This window comes from Sus scrofa, chromosome 1 (assembly GCF_054392235.1).
Source record: "Sus scrofa isolate SSC_HxYL_T2T_F1_AM1 chromosome 1, Sscrofa_HxYL_maternal_Yorkshire_Landrace_v2.0, whole genome shotgun sequence".
Classification (NCBI taxonomy): domain Eukaryota; kingdom Metazoa; phylum Chordata; class Mammalia; order Artiodactyla; family Suidae; genus Sus; species Sus scrofa.
In genome coordinates, this window is record NC_139383.1 from 285,889,456 (window position 1) to 285,901,537 (window position 12,082).

General features: G+C 51.2%; 1 protein-coding gene across 3 annotated transcripts in view; it reads right to left on the minus strand.

The window, feature by feature from the left end:
• Window positions 1-11,664, minus strand: part of DDX31 (DEAD-box helicase 31) — a 70,461-nt gene extending 58,797 nt beyond the window's left edge. For all 3 annotated transcript variants that reach the window (XR_014829968.1, XR_014829960.1, XM_003122262.6), the window contains exons 1-6: window positions 11,517-11,664; window positions 5,903-6,159; window positions 5,725-5,800; window positions 4,914-4,957; window positions 3,742-3,812; window positions 2,813-2,877 (exon numbers count right to left, since the gene is read on the minus strand). Coding sequence is in view for 1 of the 3 variants with exons in the window: in XM_003122262.6 (XP_003122310.4) it covers window positions 2,813-2,877; window positions 3,742-3,812; window positions 4,914-4,957; window positions 5,725-5,800; window positions 5,903-6,159; window positions 11,517-11,612 (609 nt within the window). In the remaining 2 variants the exon portion in view is untranslated. The remainder of the gene's footprint in view (window positions 1-2,812; window positions 2,878-3,741; window positions 3,813-4,913; window positions 4,958-5,724; window positions 5,801-5,902; window positions 6,160-11,516) is intronic.
• Between the last annotated feature and the right edge of the window lie 418 nt (window positions 11,665-12,082).

The window sequence follows — 12,082 nt, forward strand, 5'->3', positions numbered from 1 at the left end:
TGGCACCTAGCAAGCAGGTCCTGGTACCAGGTTCCGGGGCCCATCTCCCGTGTCCCGGCTCAATCCCCTTGGCAACCCTGGAGACAGGCACTGCTCCTACCCTCACGAGGCACAGAGGGATGAAATACCCAGGATTTGTGCAGAGCCACCCACCACACTGCCTATTCTCAGCAACACAATCCAATCACTCTTGCCCTCAGTTCATGGACTCAGGAAACAAGACAGCAGGGTGAAAACTGTAGGACCCATTCCAGCTCAACATACGTGCAAACTCTGCAACTTTCTAGGAAGAAAACAACCCCCCACCAGAAGAGGTTCTCCTGGGGAACCCAAAGGGATGAGACTCTACCCCCGTAGTCCAAGAATGCCCATTTCTTCTTCCCTAACCCGCACTGGGTACAAGGCCGAGTGCCTTCCTCGTATGAACCAAATTGTTGCAAAGTGCCCAAACGGAAGAAGGCACGAGCCACCTGCAGGAAGGAGAATTCCCCCTCACTGCCACACGGAAACCAGCATCACGTGTGAAAAGTATCATTTGTGTGTTTGTGGACCTATATTTAGACAGATATAGGCATAGATTATTGTTACGAAATTACAGCCTAGTATGCATACTGTTTTATAACCTGCCCTTGAAACACAGCAAGGACACCTGCCAAGTTCATAAACAGTAATGAAAGAAAAAAAATCACTTTTAATAACTAATTCCCTCATTTGGATGACTGTGTAGGATCTGTTTTATTGATTAAAATCACTTAAAGAGAGCTTAATAAAATTTAACCTTGTTCATCTTGAAACAATTTGACTTACAAAAAACTGCACAAATACGTCAAAGAACTCCCTCCCAGGCTTCCCCCAGCTTCTTTACATGGCACTGAGTCTCAAAATCATGGTACAACAATAAAACAGGACATTGACATCTATTCACTGCTACCATTTGATCACTAGGCCTTATTCAATTTTCACTAAATGCCTATTAACATCCTTTGCCAGACGAAGATCCAATTCCGAACCACAGGCGGCATTCAGTTGTCACGTCTCTCACGATCCCTTTAATCTAGGGCGGCTCTTTCGTATTTGTCTTTTGCGACCTTACCGGCCAGATGCTCTGTAGAATGTCCTTTGTTTGGGGTGTGTCCGATGTTTATCATGAAATTAGGGTTATGAATTTTTGGCAAGAAAACCACAGAAGTACCGTTTCGTCCTTCATGCACCCAGAAGGCGATAACGTGAGGTCAACCCATCTCCGACCACAGGCCTCCCCACAGCGTATGGAGAGAGACTTTGAGGCTCTATAAACACCCCGTTTTGAGCACACTTTCATCCGCTCCTTCTAGCATCTCTGATGACTTGCCCGAGACCACGTGCCTGTGGCGTTTGCCACGTGATGTCCTGCACTTGCTCACTGGACTCTTCCACCATGAGGACGGGCTTTCCCTCGTCCCTTCTAGTCATTCAATAATTTATTTATACCGGTTTGGAGCCACGGCCATCTGTTGGAGATTACAAGCCATGATCCAGCACCATCATTATTTATTCTGTTACTCAAATAACAGGAAGGCTGGACATACATCTATTTCTCCATGTTGGAACTAAGAAAAGAAGTAACGGGTTTGCTTTTCTCATCGGTTTGTGAACCCAGCTCACTTCTTACTTCTGATCTCACGATTCCTCCCCAGGGCTGGATTTGTGGGATTCTGGGCTGGGCTTTGAGATCACAGCTATGCCTACAGAACACGGCAAACACCTCCTATGGAAATCAAGAAACCCAGGCCTGGCCCTTTTGGGCCAGGTGCTAGTATATTTTACAACTAAATCGAAGTTCTAGAAAATACAAAACACGAGGTGGCCCAATTCTCAACTGGGTGCTTATTTTCACGTCTACCATTCAGGACAAACCAGTGTTGCGGTTTTTTTGATTGTTTGACTTTTTTGGGGTTTTTTTTGGCCATGCCTATGGCATGTGGAAGTTCCCGGGTCAGGGATCCAACCCAGGCCACAGCAGTGACTACGTTGGATCCTTAACCGCCAGGCATTCCCAAACCACTGTTTTAAATACAGTGTTCCCCGTCTCAGTCAGAAGAGGTTGGCCTCTGGAGCCACAGAGAATGAGGACAGAAACCTGGCTGCACCACGACTCCACCACCCACACAGCATCAGGAAGTTATTTAACTTCCTCAAGCCTACATTTTTTTTTTTTGTTTGTTTGTTTTTAAAATCGAGGTTAGAGGAATACCTTAAAACAAGTAATATAAGGTAACTCACTGGGACTGGAAGGTTAAAGAGTCGAAAAGAGAGCACAGGCAAAGCAACTGACACAAAGTCTGACACATGGGGAGCATCTTACAAATGTTCCCTGGTAGGAGATCCCGTCGTGGCGCAGCGGAAACAAATCCGACTAGGAACCATGAGGTTGCGGGTTTGATCCCTGGCCTCGCTCAGTGGGTTAAGGAACCAGCGTTGCTGTGGCTGTGGCGTAGGCCAGAGGCTACAGCTCCCATTAGACCCCTAGACTGGGAACCTCCATATGCCACGGGTTTGGCTCTAAAAAAGAGACTAAAGACCAAAAAAAAAAAAAAAATGTTCTCTGTTAGACCCACTAGGAGGACTGTTACATTGTTCGCATTTATTCTGTTTATTATTGTACTCCACTCTGAACATAGGCTTCAGATGCATCATGCTTACCTAGTGAAGGAATTAAAGAGGTAGGAAAAGCTAAGTGAGAAGATTCTTTTGGTCCCAATGCAACTGCTCTGGCTGTTTGAGGGTTTCCTACATACTTAGAACACAACAGAACGATACACTTTATACCCACCTGTATTTTGGGTTTCACTGCTTGAAGAGACTGGACCATAGGGATGCAATAGGCAAGAGTTTTACCTTTTAAAAAGAACAATTAAAATCACAGAGCCTGTAGATGTCAGAAAAGCCAAGACAGCACAGGAAACCAGCACGGCTGGCCTGGGGTGTCCTCAAGTCTGGGGACAGCAAAAGCACACTCCCATCCAGGTGAAAACAGGGGTGACCCGTCTGCCACAAACCCTCGTTCTGCTCTGTAAACCAGTACTTCTAACAAACCTGCAGAGTCAGCTCCTTGAGGGAGTTGCTGGTTGCTTCCTGAGTCACAGAGGCTGAGCTCAGTGACCGTCCCTAGAAACTAGAAGCACCCCCCACCCCGAGTCATCCTCAATCTCTCAGAGGAGTGTCAGGGGTCAAGCAAGCGTCCTCTGCAGGGCCCACGTGGTGAGGAGCCAGCCTGAACCCCAGAGCTGACCTCTAAAGACCGAGAAGAAGCCAAGAGATGGCAAAAACTCTGGGCTTCACCCACCTGCGCGGAGGCTGAGCTGGGGGGAGGGGGTATAGCTGACCTGCCATTAAGGGCACAAGAGGGTCGGAAGAGCAAGTCCAGACTGTTCTGGAACCTGAGCAGTACGTGCCCACGGCAAACCTGTCTTAATACCACAAGAAAAGATTCCTGGGCCGCTGGAGTAAGGAAGGCAGGTCTGGCCACAGACGGTGGGACCTGGCAAAGCCCTGAGATGGGCTCTGAGAAAGGACAACGGAACCTGACCAGCTCCTCGTCCCCCCTGACCTCGTCCCCGCGGATCGCCCCCTTCCTCCCAACGGGTGAACAAGTCCAAGGCTCTCGTGGGAGCAAGTGTGGCCTCCCCTCCCCCAAACCAAACAAAGCCGCCCCCACCCACGACTGCCCGTGGGGGAGGGGCGGAAGCCCCCAGCACTGACCTGAGCCCGTCTGGGACCTCACCAGGGCATCTCTGCCTTCCAGCAACACGGGGATACTCTGCTTCTGAATGCTGGGCGCCCAAGAGAGAGAGCACAGGCTTGTCTGTAACGTGTGACCCGCCCGTGTGCACAGCAGAGACACAAAACGCCACCACCCCAGGCTCTGTCCACCAGCCCCCACCTTCGAGGTTACCTAAACGGGCAAGACAGGGGCTGAGAAACCTCTGATGGGCGGACCCATAAAACCTCAGTTAAATTTTTGGAACTCTTGGAGCTGAAAATGTGGAGGCGAGCCAGAGACTGGCCATTCTGTTCGACTAACTCAAGAGGAAAACGGGGCAGGCGCGGGGACACGCTGGAGCCGCCACAAAAGCCTCTCACGCACTCACCTGCCTTCTGTACCAGGGAACATGAAACAATAAAACGTTCTGGGAAGCTTCCCGAGCAGAAGAGGGAAGGGAAACTTGTGAGCCATGCAGATGCCAGGAACTGCTGTCCATTCTCCAGAAAACCAAGCCTGACTTGTTACAGACACATTCGGACGCGTGCCCATGTGTGTACACGGAAGCAAACAACAAGGGTACAGAAGCCCCTTAAACTTGGTTGCTCAATGGAACCAAAAAATACGAAAGGGGCTCCTCGGCTTCCTCCTCGACGTTCCCGTCACCGTCCACTCCTGGCGGCAGGTGCCTGCTCTGAGGTGGACAGAGGCACACCCACTCGAGGGAGGGGCCGTCTCTGCCCCGCGCCTCTCCCGCCTCCGTTTCTACCTTCCAGGAGGCGTCACCTATACTTCAAAAAAGCCTCCGCACCCCGCTACAGCCAGCCAAGTTTTTCCTCCTATCTTGTAGCTGACGCTAATTCTTACCACTAAGACGTGACAGTCTCTATTTAGACAAACGAGGCAGGGACAACAGTGGGGTCTTACAAAGACCATCTTCTGGACCAGAGACCCCTCAGGGTTCCGAGCTGAGAGCACAGCGGATGCAGACCAGTCCCTCCGTCTAACAGGCGGGGAAGCCGCGGGACCATCAGGCCCCGGGGTCCACAGGCTGGCACTGGGTCTCTAAGGCCACAACACGAACCTGCTCTCCCCCCACAGGTGGTTCAGATCTCAGACAGTTACAGCCGTTTAAGTCCTAAGAAAATCAAGACTGGCCTGCAACTCTTACCTGGTCAGACTAGACATTTTTAAGACGGTATTTATTGTGGAAATCTAAGAGAAAAGACAAAAAAGTAAACGTTTGTCTTTATCCGGTGTCAGCGTACAAATATACTTCATGCAAATGTCCCCACGACAAGAGTCACCCACCCCGAAACGTGCACAGTACCAAGGCTGGGAAGCCCTGCTCAAGTCTGCAGGCAACGAAGGGGGCAGAGGTGCCCACCCGAGAGAAGGAGTAGGGGAGCCAGGGTCACATGAGCTGAGGAAACCGCTTCCCTACAAGTTAATGTCCTTTTCTCTCCTTACTCGCAAACAAGGCTGGAAAGCTCATTCATGGGTTGGTTTTGGTTTTGGCTCTAAGTGCCCGCGTGTCTGCAGGAGACACATACAGGTCCCTCTTCCTTCAGTTCTTTACGAGTACAGACCTCCCTGAACAGCGAGATGCCAGCTCCCTCTCCTCCGGTCGCTGGGACATCCGCCACCCGCAACAGCCCCCACGTTCTATGTCCTATCTATCCTGTCATCATGAAGTGGCCTTCAGGTCCAGGCGGTGGGGTCTCAGGCCCAGCACCAACTCGGTTCTTATTAAAGGGGGGGGGGGCGTGGGGGTGGGGAGGAGGGTGAGGACAGGGAACAGACGCCTAAGCTCATGAGATCGTTCCTGGAAAAGCATCTTAGCAACCTGAGTTCATGCAGGTACGTGGAGCAGAAATAACCCTTCCTTGGTGTTTCTCCCCAGAACTGGGACTTCACAGACGTTCTGAATGACCCCCCCACGGCCGCCACCAAAACATGAGAAAACACGCGGAGATACTCACTAAATGTGGGTGGAGGTCCAGGGCCTGAAAAGCGTCTGACGTGAACACACTTTCTTGCCGCTGCTTTACTGCAGGTCTGCAAAGGATGAGCGGAACTCAGGCAATCGCTCCGAGGAACAGAGACAAAGGCCGAAGACCCTGCTTCCCCGCCGTCCCGCGGGGCCTCCGCCGGACGTACCTGAGCAGCGCGGGGATCTCGGGGTTGTTCCTAAACAGCGAGGACGTCTTCACGCCTGGTTTCCGCTCCCGGCTGCCGTCGCTCGCCCCGGCTGACGACGTCTCGGGAGAGAAGGCTTTCTGGGCCTTCCCCTTAAAGGCCCTGGGATTTTCTTTGGCGTCGGTGGCCCTGGCTGGGGGAAGGGATGCTTCGCTCCTCCGTTTGGCTGGGGGAGCCTCACAGGATGCTTGGTTCCTCCTCTTGGTGGCCGCTGCTCGCTGCGCCGTTCCCCAAAGGAGAGAGCAGCAAGAGAGGCATCAGTCCGTGAAAGCAGCCTGACTGCCCACAGAATTGCATCTCCCCCTGCAGAGATCATGACGCCCCATGTGTCAGGCAACAGGTTAGGGTCTGCAATCAGATTCTTTGACTCAGCTCTCCCCCACCCCCCAAAAAAGGGGCGGGGGAGAAAACCCCACAAAGCTCAGCTGAGCCACCTACCAGACCTCACCAATCGTCTTCACCTTCCCCTCCACCGAGATGGGAGAAACGTGTTTCGGGCTGAGTGTTAACGCAGGGGGTCTGTTTTAACGAAGCGAGGACCCACCTTGGGAAGTGTGCGAGCTCTGTCAACCCAAAGCCCTAGGGGTCCATCGGGCGACAAGATCGGGGAGAGGGAAACGGATCTCTGCGCTCAGTGTCTGCCCGTGGGCCGCCGGGGAAGCGGAAACGCTCACTACCGCTCCGCCCCAGAGCGCGTGGCTCCGCCCCAGAGCGCGTGGATCCAAGGCGTTCTCTGCCCTCAAGCTGCGCCCCAGATTCGAGGGCTTGGAGACAATTCCTCCTCCCCAGGCCCATTCCACATGAGAACTCTGTTCCACCCATCACCTCCATCACATCATCTCCAACTCGCCTCGCCTTTCAACTCCCCACCTGATGGCAGATTAGCGAGTACAGCGCTAGATGTTCTCCCGCCTGTTGCTGCTTCTTTCCGACACACGGGTGTTGTTAGATGCGCGCTGTCCAACCTCCCCCAGGAGACGATCCACATCCTCTATTTTATCCGCCCTTCTCTCCCAATTTACATGACACGCAAATATACAAACATCCCGTGAGTAGCCACGGCTTGTTATTCTGGAGTTTTGGCTGCTCTTGGAATATATTATTTTCCTCTTGGCTTGAAATCACTTCCATGTACGCATCAGCTTGCTTTCAGCCACGACTGTCAGCGCCAGACTAACCCACAATAACAACAGCAACCTTTGTTCCTGGCAACCCTGAGGACTCCCATAGCTAAGCAATTCAATAAATACAACCTCAAATGTTTAATATTAATAAAGTGAGTACTGACCTGCAGTACTCTTCTTACGAATTGTACAAATTCATGTTTACGAAGTCCTAAGTTTTCAGAATAAAAAAAAAAAGAGAGGAAGTCAAGTTTCAGGCCTCTCCAATCATCTGCAGTGAAATGAAATGTGTGGATCTTTTTTTTTTTTTTTGTCTTTTTTGCCATTTCTTGGGCCGCTTCCGCGGCATAAGGAGGTTCCCAGGCTAGGGGTCGAATCAGAGCTGTAGCAGCCAGCCTATGCCACGGCCACAGCAACACGGGATCCGAGCCACGTCTGCGACCTACACCACAGCTCATGGTAACGCCAGATCCTTAACCCAATGAGCGAGGCCAGGGATCAAACCCGCAACCTCAGGGTTCCTAATTGGATTTGTTAACCACTGAGCCGCGACAGGAACTCCTGAAATGCATGGATCTTACATGGCTTACATCGCACAGACCCTCGGTGCACAAACAGACCTAAAGACCCCACGTGCCCACCCTCGAGAGTGGCCTTGTATCACAGGACCCCTGACAGGTGGCCCGGCAGCTTCTGCCTACACACCTCCTCCTCCTGTTCTCCATCCCATGAGGCAGCCCATCTGGCTACCAACCAAACTCTTGGGGTTAGGAAGCTGCTTCTGACACTCAGGCAGGATCTGTCTCCTGGGATATCTACCTGCTGCTTTCTGCAGCAACTCTGTACATATCACTCCTTCCTTCATCACACAACTCCTTTTTTCTTCTTCTTTGGACTAAATATTATAAACAGGATGCAAACTTCAGATCCCTTATCATCCCGGTCACTCTTGATTCCCGTGTTAACTTCTTTCTAAAAAGCACGTGCTTTGAGTTAGGCACAATATTAGGCAGGCTTCCCAGGGCTTGGAGGCTAAAATCGAAAACGTGTAATATAATCTACAAAGACCTGGCCTCTGCCCATCTCACCAGTCTCAGCTTTACCCTCTGCACCGTCCTGGTCTTCCTTAAACTCCTAGAATGTACCACGTTCCCTCGCTCCTCAGGGCCTTTGCACATGCTATTCCACAGCCATGTCCCCCACCCTCCTGCCACACTCATCCTTGAGAGCTGGGCTCACCTACTGCGTCCTCAGAAGAGCCTTTCCCCACCTCCTCTCTCCTCCCTGTCAAACCAGGGCCCCTGTTCTTGGCCCTCCTAGCACCCTCATTCTCCTCTGTGACACTCAGTGAAATAAGACATACAGCATGTAATTCGCTGTGTGATGTCTGTCTTCCCCATTAGATTGGAAGAGATGGAAGAGCCTGTCCCCTACAGCACAGGACCACGTCTGGCACAAAGTAAATGTTCAACAAATACTTGTAAGATGAATGAATAACAAATGATGGAATTATCCTTTTCCATGAGCTGCCCACCACGGGCCCCCACATTCACAAGGCACTCACTTAAAAAACTGACCACTGAGTAGCTGTCAGGTAGCTTGGTTCTGAAGATACAAAGATGAGCCAAGCCCCTGAAGAGGCAGAGACTAATGGAAGAGACAAAAGTGTAAAACCGCAAATCCAAACCTATATTTGTAGTTCAGAAGAGGCACGGACAAAGGGCTATAAGGGGACAAAACAAGAAGAAAGACTGCCATGGCCTTCAGCGAGGGGAAGGCAGGCAGAGAAGCGGCAGTGCTTCACGAGATGCATCTGAGCAGAGGAGCAAGGACGTATCCGGAGCTTCTAAAAATTAGCGGGTCCCCGAGTCTGCTCTTGCACATGCGTGCGTGATGAGGGGTTGGTTGCAGCACCCGACCTGGGGGGCTCCTCCGGCCCGAACACTCCACACTAACAACCACACTGAATCGTTACTGTACACCTGGCAGGTCAGTATGCCAAGTTCTCGCGTGAATTTCCTCACTTCTCCACACAGCAGTGGCATCATTCCCCTCCTCCTTTTTTTTTTTTAATTTTTAGGGCTGCACCTGAAGCATATATAGAACTTCCCAGGCGAGGGGTCAAATCTGAGCTGTAGCTGCCTGCCTACGCCACAGCCACAGCAATGCCAGACCCAAGCTACATCTGCAACTTATGCCACAATGCTGGATCCTTAACCCACTGAGCGAGGGCTGGGGTCAAACCCGAACCCTCATGGATACTTGGGTTCTTAACCCACTGAGCCACAATGAGAACACCCATCCTATTTTAAGATGACAGCACTGTTTCCAACAATAATGCTACAATCCCATTTAGTAATTGTATCCTTTTTTTTTTTTAATTTTTTTATTTTTTGCTTTTAGGGCCACACCTGTGGCATGTAGAAGTTCCCAGGCTAGGGGTCCAGTCAGAGCTGCAGCAGCAGGCCTACTGCCGTAGCCACAGTCAACACAAGACCCGAGCCTTGTCTGCAACCTTCACCACAGCTCACGGCTACGCCAGATCCTTAACCCACTGAGCGAGGCCAGGGATCGAACCCACATCCTCAAGGATACTAGTCAAGTTCATTACCACTAAGCCACAATGAGAACTCCTGGTTAGGAAACACCCTGTATAGTCTGACCCCTACTATGTTTTGCATTGTCTTCTAGAAGAACATACACCAAAACGTTACCCAGTGTTACCTCTGAGTATGGCATTCACGCGTACTTTTTTTTTTTTTACTACTTCCCAAATTTCCTATAATAAACCACTTTTTTTAAAGAAACAAGACATTCTGCATAGTGTTAGAAACAGCGTAATTTAAGCTGTCAAGATCTTTGTAAACCTAGTATATTAGCTACTCATCCCAAGTTGAGGCTATGAGCAAATGTGATCAACATATATACACAATGCTTATTCAAGACAAACAAAAACGTAGGTGTGGACAAGGCCACAGCAAAAGACTGTCACCACCTTCTTAACATCCTTTTGATACAGTGTCTCAAGCAATCATGAAACCTGATATCAGCAACAACAACAAAAAAAAGACAAAAGACAAAAAAAAAAAAAGTTCAAAAATCTAAAAAAAAAAAAAAAAAACCTGATATCTTACATTTACCTATTCAATCCATCCCACAAAATTTTAGCAAGTGCTTTCTATGTGTTAATTACTAAGTACTTGGCACAAGCACCCTAATGACCTCCTGATACAGCGATTCTATTACCCACAACGGAGCCAGTATGACTTTATTTTTGAATCGCTGACATTTATTGAGTGCTCCTATGGATCAGAAAATGTACAGTCTTTGAGCGTATTATCTCATTTAATCTTTATAATAACCTCATACGAAGTGGAAATGACTGTTCTCCATTTATGGATAGGAAGAGTAACGATCAGAGAGGTGACGTGACTTCTCTAGGGTCACAGAGCTTAGCATGTTGCAAAGCTCACATGGAATCCAAATCCATCCTGCTCCAAATCCTGTGTTCCCAACTGGCTCTTCTGTAGTTTCCCTTCCCCCTCCGGCACAGATGCAGCTACACCACCGCCCAGGTGAAAACTTTACTCACAGTCTCTAAATCCTAAAGCTGAATATCACACACACACACACACAAATCCGGAAGATAACACAGTGGGCGTTGGATGATGGGAGCTTACCTGAACTCAATGAATTTCAGCATCACCACGTTGTTTGAAAGGAAAAGAACCAATTAAACTTTGGCATTTAATTTTTCAAAAGAATTAAGTGTTGCTTTTTCGAGAAAACACACATAAACACACTTTCCTTGCCTTCAAGCTGTAGCCGTCCTGGTTTTTATGACAACGTATGAATTTTCTGCTTCTCCTCTTTTCTAGGAGCCTAGTGAACCACCTTAAAAACCGATTTTCAGCTTTGGCTTGGGTTAAATGTAGGGCATCTTTCTCTCACCTAATGAGGTGACCACATTGACTAGGTGTATTTTCTCTTCCCTTCATTGCACGTGGGTGAAAATACATCCCATCTTGGAAAACTTCAAAAAACTCTCTAGTTTCCAGTTCTCATTCCGGAAACAAACGACCCTTAGAGTCGAGAAAACGGCGGCTAAGATAAGTTTAGAGACACGGCTGGTGAGTGACGGGGCTGGGGCTTCCGCCCAAGCGTCAGTCCCCAGTTTCTCTGGGAGGCAGCCTCAGGTCCCCGCCGCTACCTCCGACTAGCAGCCCGAGCCGGCCCCCACCCCTCCACACCCACTCCGTTCCCTCCGAGACCCCCTCTCCGCAGGATGGTGTCCGGGTCTCAGACCCGCGCTGCTCAGCGACTCCTCCAGAAGCTGCCCGACGCCTGGCTTTGCCCCCTGAACTTCGAACCCCGACCAAAAGGCAAGGCGGCAGCTCACGGCGCGCAGCGGCCCCGGGTGCGAACGAATCTGAAATCGGGGCAGAACTCACCTGCCTCGCCTGCGCCGGGCGGGGCCTGGAGAACGTCCTGGGGGCTGCGGCGCGGGGCTCGGGAACGTGGAGGAGCGCTCCACCGGCGGCTGCCATGCCGGCAGAAAGGCGCGTCTGGGTCTCTCGAACCGGCCCCGCCGCTCGGCTCGGCCCCACGTGGGACGCGCGCGAGGACCCCGCGTAGCTGCCCCGCAGGGTCCTGCGCCCGCGCCCCTTCCGGGTCCCGGAAGGTCTGCAAACGCACGGCCCGCGCCGCTCGGGGCTGGGGCCGCAGCGCGTGGGGGGGCTGCCCCGCTTGAGCCCCTCGTGGCCTGGCCTGCGGCAGAGGTGCCAAGTCCCACTCGACCCCAGAGTTCATGCTTGTGCAGCTCTTTGAATTCCTCCAGAAGAAAAGGCGTGCCTGGTCTAACCAGCATTCCTTCCTTTGCCACCGGGTTACTCTTTCCCCAGCATTTAGTTGCCCCGGGAGGTCCCTAAAGGGGCCTGGGGCTCGATCACCCGGTGGGGATCCTCGCGGCTGCGTGCCCCTTGCCCACCCGCGGTCCAGCCCGCGGAGGAGGCGCGTT